The following is a 13,844-nucleotide window of genomic DNA, read 5'->3' on the forward strand; positions in this document are numbered from 1 at the left end:
AAGTGAATGGAAGAGTTCTGACGTTTGCTGTATGTAGCAGAGACAAGTGAAAGCAAGTAATTGTACGAAAAAGAATTGTTATTCCCTAACCAAGGCTGGCAAGACTGGACTCCGACAACAGGGAGACAGGAGGATGGCCCGGGGAGCACGGACGACTGCGTTCATGTCACTCACCTGCACCACTGCCGAGCTCCAGACCCGGTAGCCGACCACACTCTGCTGGAGGAGGAGCTCCTTAACTTCCTGCCACTGGGCCTGCACAGGCAGGACTTGCTCACTGTTCCCCTTGCCCTGTTTCTTCAGAGCCTTAGAATCCCTCACTGGTTTCTCGGAGCTCCCAGATTTTCCCAGGATGCACTGCTTCAGGTGAGGACACAGCTCTCCCAGCGACTGGCAGAGTCTGGCCATGAAAAGGACCGCATGCAGCTTGACACGGCTGAGGGCGTCCTGCTGGCCTTGCACGGCTTCCTCGATGCTCCGCAGCTCTGCCCGGACGCAGTCCATGATGTGCTTGATGCAGGCCACCGAGTGCGCCCGCAGCACCCCCTGCACGGTCTCAGCGTCTGTGTACCTGTCGAAGGCACAGTTCTTGGCCTGCATGGGCGACATGTCCTTGGACAGAGACGAGTCGTCCGAGGGAAGGTAAGCCAGCAGGTCATCCAGTTTGACCTTCAGTTTGGAATCTAGGGCAGCACAGAAGTTCTGTACACAAGGGCTGATGGCTTGAGCTTTCATGGAGAGCCCACTGCTGGCACACGGAGCCCGGTTTGCCACACTGACCCAGGCTGCGTCGGAGGGCAGGTCACTGGGACTCTCGGACCAGAGGAAGAGAGACATGTTGTGCTCAAAGTGGACGTGCTTGTTCGAAGTGGACTTGCTGGTGCTGTTTTCAAGCTCCTGCAGGGCGGCAATGAGGAGCTGTCTGGAGCTAGCAGAGATGGAGTCAAAGCCCTCTCTCGTCAGCGTCTACGACAGAATGAAAAGAGGGTTCTAATCACAGTTCCTTCCAGGAAATCTCAAAACAGCAGCACCACATGGCAATCTACCCCAGCATTCCGAATGTTCTCTAGCAGGCTCAGAAAGATGACTTGACGTTGGCAGGGGACAGTCATCAGTGATGGACACACACTTTCCCGAGCACCTGACAGAAGAGACATACCTCCCGCCCCAGAAGCATGCTATGGGACTCCCTGGAGTAAGTCAGCAGGGAAAGAAGACACCTAGGAAGTGACAGGAGTCAACCCAGACAGACTGGCCATAACACCGACAGACCGCGTGACTGCCCACGGTACCTGTAACCGGTCCAGGAACAGTTGTTGCATCAGGTCCTCCCAGAACAGGAGCGGCTTGTCCAGAAGCCGCCGGCATATCACGTCCCAGCTGTGACTGGCGGACTCGTTGGTAAGTAATTCCCACACGGCATCCCGGATCCCCGCCAGTCCTTTCATGCTCTTCACGAACATCAGCAAGTTGGTGATCCCGATTTTAATGTCTTCCTTGCACCTGCAACACAGTGTTTTCCTTGGGCCTCATTAGATTCATGGTTCCACACCTTTATTAAGAAAAGGAGCAGGCCTCCATCTGAAAACCTCTTACCTGGGTCCCAATATATATACACTTATCCCAGAGCAGGTAAAAATGTGTATAAACACAGCGTGTCTGGCCCTGGCCAGTTTGGCTCAGCGGTTAGAGCGTCGGCCCGCGGACTAGAGAGTCCTGGGTTCGGTTCCCGCTCAGGGCACGTACCTCGGTTGCAGTTTGTCCCCAGTCCCGGTTGGGGTTGTGTGGGTGGCAGCCACTCGATGCGTCTCTCACATCGATGTTTCTCTCTCTCTTCCTCCCTCTCTCCCTCCTGCTGTATCTGAGGATAAATGCAAAACTGTCCTCGGGTGAGGATAAAAAAGAAAAGATGAACATAGCGTGTCTGGATGGAGGGGAGCTTGTGGGCCTTTCGCCCGGCCCGCCCTTGCTTCCCTGAGGTAGCCGGAAGGAACTCCAGAGCCCCAGAGAACGGATTCAAAAACCAGTGCACTCAGTAAAAGTTCAGGAGTGGCAGAACTCTGACATAAACAGAATTTAAAATCCTCTACATAGTATTTTGAAAGATAGATTCCTTCTTGGTTTTCCCACGCCGGGGGCTGACCCACCATGAAGGGAGAGACAGGCGGCTGCGTGGGGAGCTGATGAGACCTAGCGGGCGCGTGCACAGCCTCATCCAGGAGGTCACTGGGCCTCGTGCATCACTGGGCCTCATGCGGCCACACGCAAGGCTGCCTGGGCGGTGCCCGCCCGCCCGCCTCGGGAAAGGCCCGGGACTCACATGTGGATCCACTTCTGCAGCGTGTCTGTCAGGTACTCCTGGCTGATGGGATGCGCCAGGGTGCGGAGAGCCGGCCGGAACTCCACAATGGGTGCCGGCAGGTGCTTGAACCAGCTGCTGAGCTTCATCTCCTCGTGCAGAACACCAATGCCCTTTCCTAAAGACAAGGCCAGTGAGAAGGAGTCGGGCCAGCCTCTGCACAGCATACTAAAAAGCCAACCCGGAAGGAACTTCCGAAGACCCTCTAGTTTTCCTCGGGCAGGGCAGACTAGACCCATGGAAAGAAGCGGAGAAAGTACGGAATACGTCCAGGGCCTCCGTCGTCAGGGAGCTGGCCGCTTCCCTCCACTCTGGTATCCTGTTGGTTGAGAAGAAGGCAAGGAAAGCGAGGACAGGACTGGGGAGCAGGAGAGAAAGAAGGACCAGGTGCTGTGCAGTCCTTGACATTTGCAAAGTAGAACTTAAGTTGTCAAAAAAGTTGATGTTTCCCGTTCCTCCATCCTCCTACCTCCTCTGAAGATCTAAAGGAAGAATCAATGACCACTCATCCTGACCAGTGAGCTGTTGTAGCTCTTCAGAGGTGACCTCCAGAAGGGCACGGGCCATGCTGGGTGACTCTGGGAGGAAGTGGTACCCACTTGAAAGATACAGCCAGAAATGAGATGCTCCATACACATCTCTGAAAATAACCACATGGCTGTTACCAGTCTGTTGGTTCTCTTCTCTCTCTGGCTGTCTCCTCCATCTGACCTTTGAGTTCTGGAGTTTCCTAAGGCACAGTCCTCTGTCATCCCTCTTCTTCCTGATGGTGTCACCCACCCTGTGGCTTCAGACAACAGCCACACGCACAGCGCCGCGGAGGTACGTCTGTGGTGGGGCCTCTCACGGCCCTGTTCCAGACCCAGACTCATTCCCATTCCCACGTGCCGTTGTCCCCAGCACAGTGTTTTCAAGAGTGACCTCATCATCAGCCCTTTCAGGCCAGCTGTTTTTCTAGTGACCTTCGACACCTCCCTTCCACACCCCGCAGTCAATCCATCCCCAAGTCATCTCCTCCTAAACAGGTGTCCAAGTTGTCCATTAGCTCCATCTCTACTACTACCATTATCTGTTACCTAGGTCACAATGACAGCCTCCTAAGTACGGCTCTTAGAATCCATGCCAGCCCCATGGGGATCCACTGCCACATAAAAGCCAATTGCACTTAATTCCAATTGGGAGAAATCCCACCAAATAAAAGGACAGGATGCATGGGGACATATAACACAATGACCACCAAGCCTGGAAGGTCCTAGAAGGCTACCCACTATCCTCTGGATAAAGTCCAAACTTACTTGCTTGGTCCACACAACTGCATTATCTGGTCACACCTGATAGACGGGCCCCATCTATTTTCACGCTGTTCTTCCCCTCATCACCCAATACCCCCTAAACTCACCTACTTTCTTTCAGTTCCTCATATATACTAACATCCTCCTTGCCTCAGGGCCTTTGCACATCCTCCTCCCTTTGCCTAGAACTCTTTTCCTTGCCTTCTTCACCTAAGTCTTACTCAACTTTTAGGTTTCAGTTTAAATATCACTTCTCCGGCCCTGGCTGGTTTGGCTCAGTGGTTAGACCATCAGCCCGCAGACCAGAGTCCCGGGTTCGGTTCTGCTGGGGGTGCATACCTCGGTTGCATTTTGTCCCTGGCCATGGTTGGGGTCATACGGGTGGCAACTAGTCGATGTATCTCTGTCACATCGATGTTTCTCTCTCTTTCTCTTTCTCCCTCTCTCCCTCCCACTCTAGCTAAAGATAATACAGAAATGTCCTCAGGTGAGGATAAAAAAATAATAATAATAAATCTCATTTCTCCGGTGAAAGTAACATTGGTGAGATCCCTCCATTCAGTGCTCCCAAGCCAATGTGACCAATAGAGCAGTGACCAATATTGACATAAAACAGATACGTGTGTATCTGAGTTCAAAATCTGCTTCTACCACTAGACTGGGACATCTACGAAGGTGGGGACCCAGTCTAGTGGTTCATGCTGTATCCTCAGAGAGCCTAGCACAGCAGCTGGCAGATGGTAGATGGTCAATAAACATTAACTGAATGAACCAGAAAATAAAATGATTGGCTAAGCCCTGGCCAGTATGCCTGAGCAGTTAGAGCATCAGCCAGAGGACCAGAGTCCCAGGTTTGATCCCTGGTCAAGAGCATATGTGTGGGTTTGACCCCCAGCCCCGGTCAGAGTCGTGCAGGAGGCAACCAATCACTGTGTCTCTCAGACACATCCATGTCTCTCTCTGTCTCCCCCTCCCCCCACTCCCTACCTCCCTCTCCTTCTTAACAAAAACCAATGGAAAAATATCCTTGAGTGAGGATTACAAAAAAAGTCTGGCTAAGAGCTTACCGGCAGGATGCTGGCCTGTGATGGTCTCCAGAGTCAAGAAGAGTAAGCCACATGGCAGAGATGGGTCTGGCAGCAGACCTTCTGGTAAAGTGTAGAAAAGGGCATAGGCTTGGTTCAAAGTGGTGGCCAGCAGCTCTACTAGTGAACAGATCTGAGCCTTGATACCAGCACCTACGAGAAGAAACCATCCTTTTAAACAGTTTCCTTTAGTAAAGTTAAAAACCGAAAACACTCTGGATGCTTCCGTTTCCCTCAGCTCATCCTTCTCTATTCCCCTGTTCATGGACCAGATTTTGGAAAGAAGCCACACCCACCATGGTGCGGCTGGTTGAGAAGTTTCTGAATAGCTGCCTTTCTGGCCAACAGGAAGTCTGTTAGGGCTTGGCGAGGAGAACTCTCTTCTAAGAGCATTATAGAGCACAGGGCCTCCGCTATGGCTTGGTCCGACACAGATTGGCATTTGAGCAGCATCTTGCTTTCATGCAGAATGGTTGACCTAGAAAGACGACAGAGGTCACCAGGGAATGTTTCATATCTTGAGAGAAGAGTCTTGATGCATATGGAGAAGACACCCTCCACAAAACTAGGGGTGAAGCGTGGCCCTCCCCGGAGATCTTGATGCTGGATTCACTTACCGGAAGTGACTGGCTGCTGCCACCTGCCGGATGAGTATGGGGAATCGGGAGAGGACAGGACTGTACCGGGAGCCAGAGGAATCCAGCTGGAGCAGGCTGTGCAGGCGGCAGCAGAGCAGGTACAGCTGTGTGGCATGGAGATACCGAGAGGCCTCCATCGAGCTCCAGATATGCTCAGGAATTTCTAAGAGGAGTTTGATCTGGGCCGCCATGCTGTAGAACTTCTCCCGGGATGGTTGTGGCTACAGGGAAAGGCACAGAAACCAGGAGCACAAGGTCAGTGTTTGGTGGCTGAAGTGTGGGGGCATTTTAGGGCTCAAAGCTTTCATCAGGCCTGATTCAATGCCAGCCAGCAAGGCACCAAGCATGGGGCAGCAGAATGACTGGAGACGGGAGAGCTGTACTACCCCACTGGTTTCTCCTACCGGTGGTGTGTGCCTTCGCTCAGTCCCATGGAGGCCACCTTACTCTGGTCATCTCAGCCTGGTTCTCAGTGATCCTTGTGATGTCTCTCTAGCGCGGGGCCCTGCGGACCTGGCTCGAGTGAGCTTTCTGCTTCCCCTTTCAGACGTTCAGCCTTGCTACACCTTCTTCTGCTTCTTCGAGTGCATCGTGGACTTCCTTGCTGGCTGTTCCTCGCCACCGCCCTCCACCAAATCTTCACCTGGCTCAGTCCTCATGCCTCCACTCCTGTCTGACCTTCTGCTTCAGGAGTCTCTTCCCTCAAGCATCACCTCTAGGCAGATCACTACTACCAGGTCTTTATCTTTAGTCCTCATCACTCTGAATCCCAGTCCAGCCTCTGTGCTGCTGCCTGGTAGATTTCACTACCATTCTGTATCAGTATACTCAAAACTCAATTCATTTCCCTAACAAAAACCTTAGCTATCTCCTCCCTGTCTGTCCTAGCATGTACCACTGCCCTGCTGCTAAATTCCCAGGAAATTCATGTCCTTCTGATGGGTTCTCTCTATAGCTCTACTAAGTTTCTGTTACAATTCCGCAATTCTAATGCAGCTCATCATCATCTCACACTTAGACTAATCCAAAAACATTTTGCTTGTGCTGTGTTCATTCACTACTCCCTCCAATCTATCCTTTTCCTTTGCTGTCAAATGTACCTTCTTGAACGGCCACTCCATATTATCTTTGCTTGGTTCTAAAAGGCTCCTCATTGCTTAGTATCAGCCTGGGGGTCCAGGGGTTCCTGTCCTCTACTACTTTTTCCAGGGGCCCTTGAAGCCATTGGTTTTCATATGTGGGACAGAGGCTGACTTCATCTCCCAGGGAACATCTGGCAGTATCTGGAGACATTTTTGGTGATCACAGTGGAGGAGGGGAGAGGGTGCTACTGGCATCTAGCAGATGGAGGCCAAGACTGCTTCTGAACATCCAGCGGCACATGGGACAGCCGTTCCCACAAAGAATGACGCAGCCCCGAGTGTCAGTAGCACCAAGGTGGAGAAACCCTGCTTTAACCAAGTTGATTTCCAGTTTTTAATTGTCTTTACATACTTTGGACCCACATTCCAAGTCTCGTTTGTCCTTAAGGCTCCTCTTTACTGAGAAGGAAGGACCCAAGTCTGGAGCGACTTCTTTCAGAATTGTTATGGCAAATGTGCACAATTATTTTGGGAACCAATCACCGTTACCCTAAAATGTTTTCTACTGCTATTGTAAATTCTTTCTCCTTTTCTTATCAACTTTTCATGGACTTAACTTCTCGACTAGATTGTAAGCTCTGTCAGGGCAGGAACTCTGCCTTGAAGAAAGGCAAGTCAAAGTCTTGTGGGTTTGTTATAAGTCAGACATAACAACTATAAAAATAAATACGTTTCTAAAAGCAGGCATGGTTCAAGTTGACTTACTAATAAACCTTGAAGCATGCCTCAGTTATGGCAAAGGCCCGCGTGCTCAGCTTCAGAGGGATGAGGTGGCTCATTTCAAACAATGAGCCATCTCCAGCCTTCTATGGTTCCCTTGTGTGGGCCCCCCTATTGACCCAAATTCCTCTAAAACCAGGGTTGTATTAAAAACTCCCCAAACGAAGCAAACTTGTACTTCTGCAGTTCCTCCTCGCGTGTGGCCGTGAGGCTCTTCTCCCCGTGGTTCAGAACAAATCCTTGTCGTCCCGCCCAGGGTGCCCTTTCCGCCGACCCGTCCCTAAGTCCCCTAAGTCGGCCCCGGACCCACACACGGTGTTAGGACGGTGCAGGGCCGCACCCTTCCCGGCTGGACCTAACCGCCCGCGGTGGAGGCCGCACCCTCGGATGCCCTGCTCGGAACCCTCCGTTCTCCGAAGCGGACAGGTTCGGCTGGATGCTGGCCCGACCCTCCAGCAACAGGTGCGAGAGCTGGGGCCGTGGCCGTTATTCTTGGGAAGGGGTGAGGCGGGGGCAGACTGGGGCGAGGCACGAACGACCGGGGGTCGGGGTCAACACGAGGAGAAATCTCTGCAAAGAGCGCAGGAAGCGTCCGCAGGGAGCGAGCTGCGCGGTCAGGCGAGGGGGACCCCGCGCTGCGCGGTCACGTCGACGTCGGAGCCCCGGGACCCAGGTGAGGGGAGCGAGGCCCGGAAGTAGGGGAGCTCGGGGGAGAGGGCCCAACGGGGTGGGGTGGGGCCGGCTCCCCACCGCAGGGGGGGGGCGGGGCGCGCCCGCGGGAGTGGCGGGCGGGGGGCGGGGCTCCGGCTCGGACTGACCTGCGGGTCCCGCGGCGGCCGGGGCGCGGCCGAGCCCGCCTGGCGGAGACGCGCGCAGTACTGGTCCGTGGCCTTCACGGCGTCCACCAGCCCCTCGGCGCAGCGGCGCATCTGGCCGATCGTGTCGGCCGCCTCGATCAGGTCGCGGTACCGCTCGCCCACCATCTGCCGCAGCTCCTCCTTCTTGTGCTCGATCTCGGCCCGCACCTGGCGCTCCAGCCCGCGGATCTCCTCCGCTCCGTGGGTCTCGAAAAGCGCCGCGGGGTCGCGCAGGTCCAGCCGCTTCAGCGCGGCGGAGGTGGCCGTGGCCGCCATGATGGACCCGTCAGCGCGCTCACGGCTCACTTCCGCCCGGAGGCCCCGCCGGGCGCGCCATCTTGGTTGGGGGCGGAAGTACTTCGGCCTCGCGGGCGAGGGCCGCGGCGCCCCGCGCGGCAGTTTTAAAGGGGAGACCGTGTGGTCAGGTTGGGTCGCTGAGGCCGGCAGTCCGCCTGCGTGCCCGGCCTCGCGGGCATCCGAAGCCCTTCCGGCGCAGGTGGAGCCTTTCCTCGTCGGAGCTGACGATCGTAATCACGCGCCCGGCGTCTGGCTGTAACGTCTAGGGCTGCCCCGTCGGCGGGCCGCCCCTCGGAACCCCGCAGCCGGCCGGCAGCCGTGGGCATCCAGAGCGCCCGCGGTGCTGCACGCCTGCCGGGGTAGACTCGGATTCTGCACTTGGGGTGCAGCCTTCGCGGAGGCCTTGCTGTTCGTATTTTCCGTGGCCCTCGGCCTAATGCGCGCCGGCAAGACAAGTCGGGGTCCGCTTTTGTTCGTTGGAGGGAGTAACTGTAACAGGTGCTCCAGTCGGGATGGAGCGCAGGGGCAGGCCGCCCTCCGCCGGGGGGTGCGCGCTCGTTTTGCTTGTTTTTCTCTTGTGAGCACTTGGGGTTGGTGCCTCGGGGTTTTCGTTTTCCTTTCAAACCAGTGTTTTGCCACTGAAGAGGTTTTCCCTGATACAGGCTTACATGGGCATCAGCCCGGGGAGGACGGTAGTGGGAGCGGGAAAGACCCCAGTCCTGAGAAAACGACGTCTGAGGGGTGGGGGTGGGGTGGGGGGGTGGGGTGGAGTGGGGTGGGGGTGATGCCTAACGCTGACGCAGTAACACTTGGAGAGCGTGGCTTGTTTCTTCTGGATATTTCCATGTCACTTCATTATTAAAACAAACCATTTGTTGAAGATGTCGTACCCACGCTAATGTAGAGAGAATAGTGTAAGGTGCCCACCAGCTGGGTGTAATAACTGAAGGTCTGTCTTATCTATATGGCTGCCCGCTTCCTCTCTCACCCGCCACTTCCGTTATTTTGATGCAGGTCCCAAACATAAAAGAATTTCAATCTGTAAACAAGCCATTCGTTGATAATATTCTGGTTTATCTCACAATAGCCCTACAATCTAGGGAATATTCTCATTTTACAAATGGATAATCTGGGACCCTGAGAGGCAAACAGATTTACTCACTAATAGTATACTTTAAGCCTGTTCACAGAATGATCTGATTCACACATCAGCCCTGCAAGGTAGGTGGGAATAATTATTCTGTGCATGACAAAAACCCGGAAAGCTTATTTATACCTGCCCAAGTCACACAGCTAAGTGATAGAATCAGCACTTGGACCTAGAATTTTGAATTCCCGGCTTATCCCGATCTACTTTGTCACACAACTTCCCACAAGCTCAAAAAAGACTCCCTGGTGACGCGTCTGCAACTTGCGTTACTGCAGTCCCATTCTGTAGGGGACACTTGTCTGTGTTGGCTGCCCAGCATCTGTGTCTGGGGAAGTCACCTTGGTAGGGCAAGATCTTTTCCCCTTAGAGCCAATCAGACACAACCACTCAGGATTTCAGGTGGAGAGCTAGTGATGTCAAGAAGCAGGAACCGTGGAGATTTCATTGGTGGCACAGGTACCACCTGTAACATCCACTCTCCGAGGCAACGGGGCCCTGAATCCAGCTGCCCATGGCGGTGGCCGCTGAGGGGACGACCACTGTGATACGCTCACCAGAATCGCCCTGCAGCATGCTTTGACTGGGTTCTGAGTGTCATAACTTCCCTTGGTTCCTGTCTGCCCTGAGTCTGGTTCCCTCGCTTTCCCAGGGAACCTATGAGCTGTCTAATATCTTAATGACAAATTTCATGGCTTTGAAAAAGAGTTTCAGTTGCTAGCCCCTAGAGACTTTAAACTGACACACTCGCCAGATTTCCAGCTCCGTGATAGTTTGCTCGTTGTCTTTCTAACAGCCAGCACAAGGAATGTCAACATATCAGGGCATGGGGACCTACGGGTTGGTTCAAGATGGCTTGCGCTTGTGCACAGGCCTGCCAATATGGGCAGGCTCGCCAGCTGCCGCCTCCGCTGGGGGCGTGTTCTGAAGGCAATGCTTTCTCTAATCTTCCTCTCCACTTCCCCGGCCAAGTTCACCTGGCTGCCCTGTAGATGCCACTGTTGCTCTTCTGCCTGCAGAAGCCAGCGCCTGCCGGAGGCTGTTACCAAACCCGGCCTGGGCCCTGGGAGAGCTCTGGAGGCCGGAGGAAACCTGCCTTCGACCCTACACTCTCCCGTCTCCTTTCAAATTCTGCCTGCAAGGAGGTAGCAGCCCCTCCCTCCCCTGCCTTCTGCTTTCTCCCCCTATCAGAAGCAGGACTGGGTGAGGAGCTCAGCTTCGCCGCTGGACTGGGTGGGTGCTGTGTTGGGGACAGAGGGGCAGAGATGAGAACCACAGTCTTCTTTTTCTCAGAGTGATACGTGAGTCAAGGGCCCCTCCTAGTTCTATTGCCATCGTTTCGTTTTGGTTTAGGGACGAGTGTGTGTGTGTGTGTGTGTGTGTGTGTGGTGTGCTGTCAGCCCTCCTTATCGAGGTTAATCAGTTCCAGACTTCTACCATGATACATGAATTTCCACGAAGTGGGATTCTTTATTTATACAGTCGCCCCTCGCCACTTCGCGCTTGGACTTTCCCAGCTTCAATCTAACACGATTTACTATGTTTGAAAAAACCGCCATCGAGTGAAACCGCGACAGTTGAAGTAGAAAGTGGTGAGGGACGACTAGTGATTCTTGATGTCAAGTTTTCTTCTTTTAAACATCCAGTGTTTAAGTCAAGAGATTGTATTTAGATCACCCTGAAAGCAAAGCTAGGCATCCCGCCCATTATAACAGCTACAATTTTGAGCACCATCTAGGCACGTTGTGTTTATTATCTCTAATTCTCACGATAGTCCTGCAGCATAGGTGGTCTTACACTCACGTGATCAGTAAAACAAGGTTCAGCAGGACCAAGCAGCGGGTCTGAGATTACACAGACAGCCAGTGGCCCAGCCTGTCTGCAGACCCCGGTCAGTCCGACTCCGAAATCCTTGCTCTTCCAGCCCGGTCACCTTATTAACCTCAAAGAACATTTTAGGACATCAAGGGACAGACGGAGCAAACAATTCTGAACAACATTCGGATGGCCCCCACACTGCTGCCTACGTCTCTGCAACTGTGTGGCAGCTTGGGGACTCGGCTGGAGTGGCTCCCCAGTGGTCTGGCGGCAGGTGGCACTTTGGGTGGCTGTGCCTAGTAGCAGAGCGTCTGCAGCCTGGAGGACTGTTTTGAAAGTGGGAACGGATTCTGACATTTTCACTTTCTCTAGGCCCATTGGAACTCTTATCTCATTCCAAACATTGAGGGAGCAGGCTTCTCCTTACTTTTTAATAGAAATAGAGAAACCGAGCCAGCATAATGCCTGAAATAGAAGGGTTTTTCACAGATTTTTTATGGTTTTTTTTTTTTTTTTTTTTTTTGCAGACACCACATGTTCTCTTTCCTTTATGTGATATGTGATGTGGCGCCTGGGATAGGGCCCCGTGGGCTTTGGTTCCCGAACTAAATAATTCCGTAAATATTTGCAAAGTGAGTGAAAGCTATCACGAGTGCACGAGACATAATCACGAAGTCGCCGCTCAAAGGATGAGGCAGGAAAGGCGAAAGGGTCTCTCCCCATCCGTTGCCTGATCGTGGAAATACGAAACAGTGAGACAGCTCTCGGTCACGTCATGCTCGTGTCACTGCCTGGTTTCAAGCGGGTGACTGCACCGTGGCACGTCACTGTCCAACCTGGAGAGTCTGCTGAATCTCCTCCCCGTGCCCTGCTGATGCTGGAGGGGGAGCTGTTTTCCCAGAGTGAGGGGAACGGGATGGCAGAGGTAACACACGGAAAGGCATGATGGCCTAGGAAACGCGGGAAATCGATTCTGCTCAGCTAGGAGAGGCGCCAGCAGGAGAAAGGGAGATTTGACCCGGTCAGGACAGACTGTCAATAAAGGCGTGTCAGGGGCTGCACAGAAGGTTGAATTCCACATGGCTGCCCGGTGGGATTCAGACTCTTGGTGTTTGCTCTTGGCCGAGATGCCAACGGGATAAAGAGCTGATGCAGTCGTCTTGACCTCTTATCTTTATGGCAGTGTTTATCGGCCTGTGTCTACTGGAGGTGACATTTGTAGTCAAAGGGGTGGTTATTTGACTTGCCTGTTTGCAGATACCTGAGCCTCTGCCTTCAACAAATAGCCAGGCAGGCATCACAGCTGATGAAGGGGACCTGATGTCCAGGCTCCACATGGTCTCAACACCTGGACTGAAAAAAGTGATCTTGAAGCTCACACTGCAGACTTCATATCCTTGCTGAGTGTGTCACTGAGGCCTCACTCTGTTGACCAGCCCTGCGCTGGACGCTAGGGAGGATGCGAAAGTCAGCGAAGGAAAGTCAGCGGTTCTATAACAAGCTGTCACTTGTTGTCCAGTCTCCTCCGTTGCCCCCCCCCCCCCCTTCCTCATATATGTTGAGAAAACAGAAGTAATCAGGCAGGAATGTCCTTGTATCTGCCAGCCTATCTGAACAAACGCATACCCTCTACTCTCTCTTGTTGCAAGACCAAATGTTCCTGCTCCTTTGACCTCTCCAGCCGACCCCTAGATCTCACCTTTCCCACCTCTCGGAGACCTCGTATCTTCTCTTGCCTGCATAATCTTCTCCCTCTCCACTGGGTCGTTCCCAGCATTAACATTGTCTAGTGTAGAGATGCTCCTTTGTCCACATGTCTCCTTCCAGCCCCGTCCACGTCTCCTCCTCTCACAATGAAACAGCTTGGCCTTTGGTATCTGCTGACCCCACAGTCCCCTCCCATTCTCTTCCTCCGCCCGTCCATCAGGACCTCTCGCACCCCCACTTCATGCACGGAAAGGCCTCCCTCTCCATCGTGCCAGGTTCAGTAGTGACTTCTCAGTGTCTGACCTTCCAGCAGCGTTGGCGTGGCTGACCTGCCCCTCGTTGACACTTTCCTCTGGACTTCTGTGACAGGCTCCCTCACCAGGCACTGCTTCTCCTCCTCCCTTTGTGTGACCTCAGTGTTGGACGGGCCGGCACAAGCCTTGTCTGTTCTTGGTCTACATTCCCTCTGTAGGGGATCCCCGTCCTGCCCTGGGGCCTTAAAGTGACAGGACTGCCCTGGCTGGTTTGGCTCAGCGGTCAGAGTCCCGGGTTCGGTTCCCACTAAGGGCACGTACCTCGGTTGCAGTTTGTCCCTGGCCCTGGTTGGGGTCGTGTAGATGGCAGCCACTCGATGTCTCTCTCACATCGATGTTTCTCTCTCTCTATATCCCTCTCTCTCTCCTGCTCTGAAGATAAATGAAAAAAAAAAAAAAGTTCTCTGGTGAGGATTAAAAAAAAAAGTCTCTGGTGAGGATTAAAAAAAAAGTGTGAGTGGATTGTGA

General features: G+C 53.5%; 2 protein-coding genes across 3 annotated transcripts in view; one reads left to right on the plus strand and one right to left on the minus strand.

Moving 5' to 3' along the window:
* The window catches only part of COG1 (component of oligomeric golgi complex 1), a 16,245-nt gene extending 7,876 nt beyond the window's left edge, over positions 1–8,369 (minus strand). For both annotated transcript variants that reach the window (XM_036269183.1, XM_036269182.1), the window contains exons 1-7: positions 8,055–8,369; positions 5,354–5,595; positions 5,033–5,214; positions 4,719–4,889; positions 2,321–2,477; positions 1,293–1,503; positions 175–966 (exon numbers count right to left, since the gene is read on the minus strand). In XM_036269183.1, the coding sequence (XP_036125076.1) occupies positions 175–966; positions 1,293–1,503; positions 2,321–2,477; positions 4,719–4,889; positions 5,033–5,214; positions 5,354–5,595; positions 8,055–8,369 (2,070 nt within the window). The remainder of the gene's footprint in view (positions 1–174; positions 967–1,292; positions 1,504–2,320; positions 2,478–4,718; positions 4,890–5,032; positions 5,215–5,353; positions 5,596–8,054) is intronic.
* The window catches only part of SLC39A11 (solute carrier family 39 member 11), a 306,424-nt gene continuing 300,235 nt past the window's right edge, over positions 7,656–13,844 (plus strand). Inside the window, exon 1 of the mRNA XM_036269192.1 lies at positions 7,656–7,698. The gene's annotated coding sequence lies outside the window, so the exon portion shown is untranslated. The remainder of the gene's footprint in view (positions 7,699–13,844) is intronic.

This window comes from Molossus molossus, unplaced genomic scaffold (assembly GCF_014108415.1).
Source record: "Molossus molossus isolate mMolMol1 unplaced genomic scaffold, mMolMol1.p scaffold_m16_p_19, whole genome shotgun sequence".
Classification (NCBI taxonomy): Eukaryota; Metazoa; Chordata; class Mammalia; order Chiroptera; family Molossidae; genus Molossus; species Molossus molossus.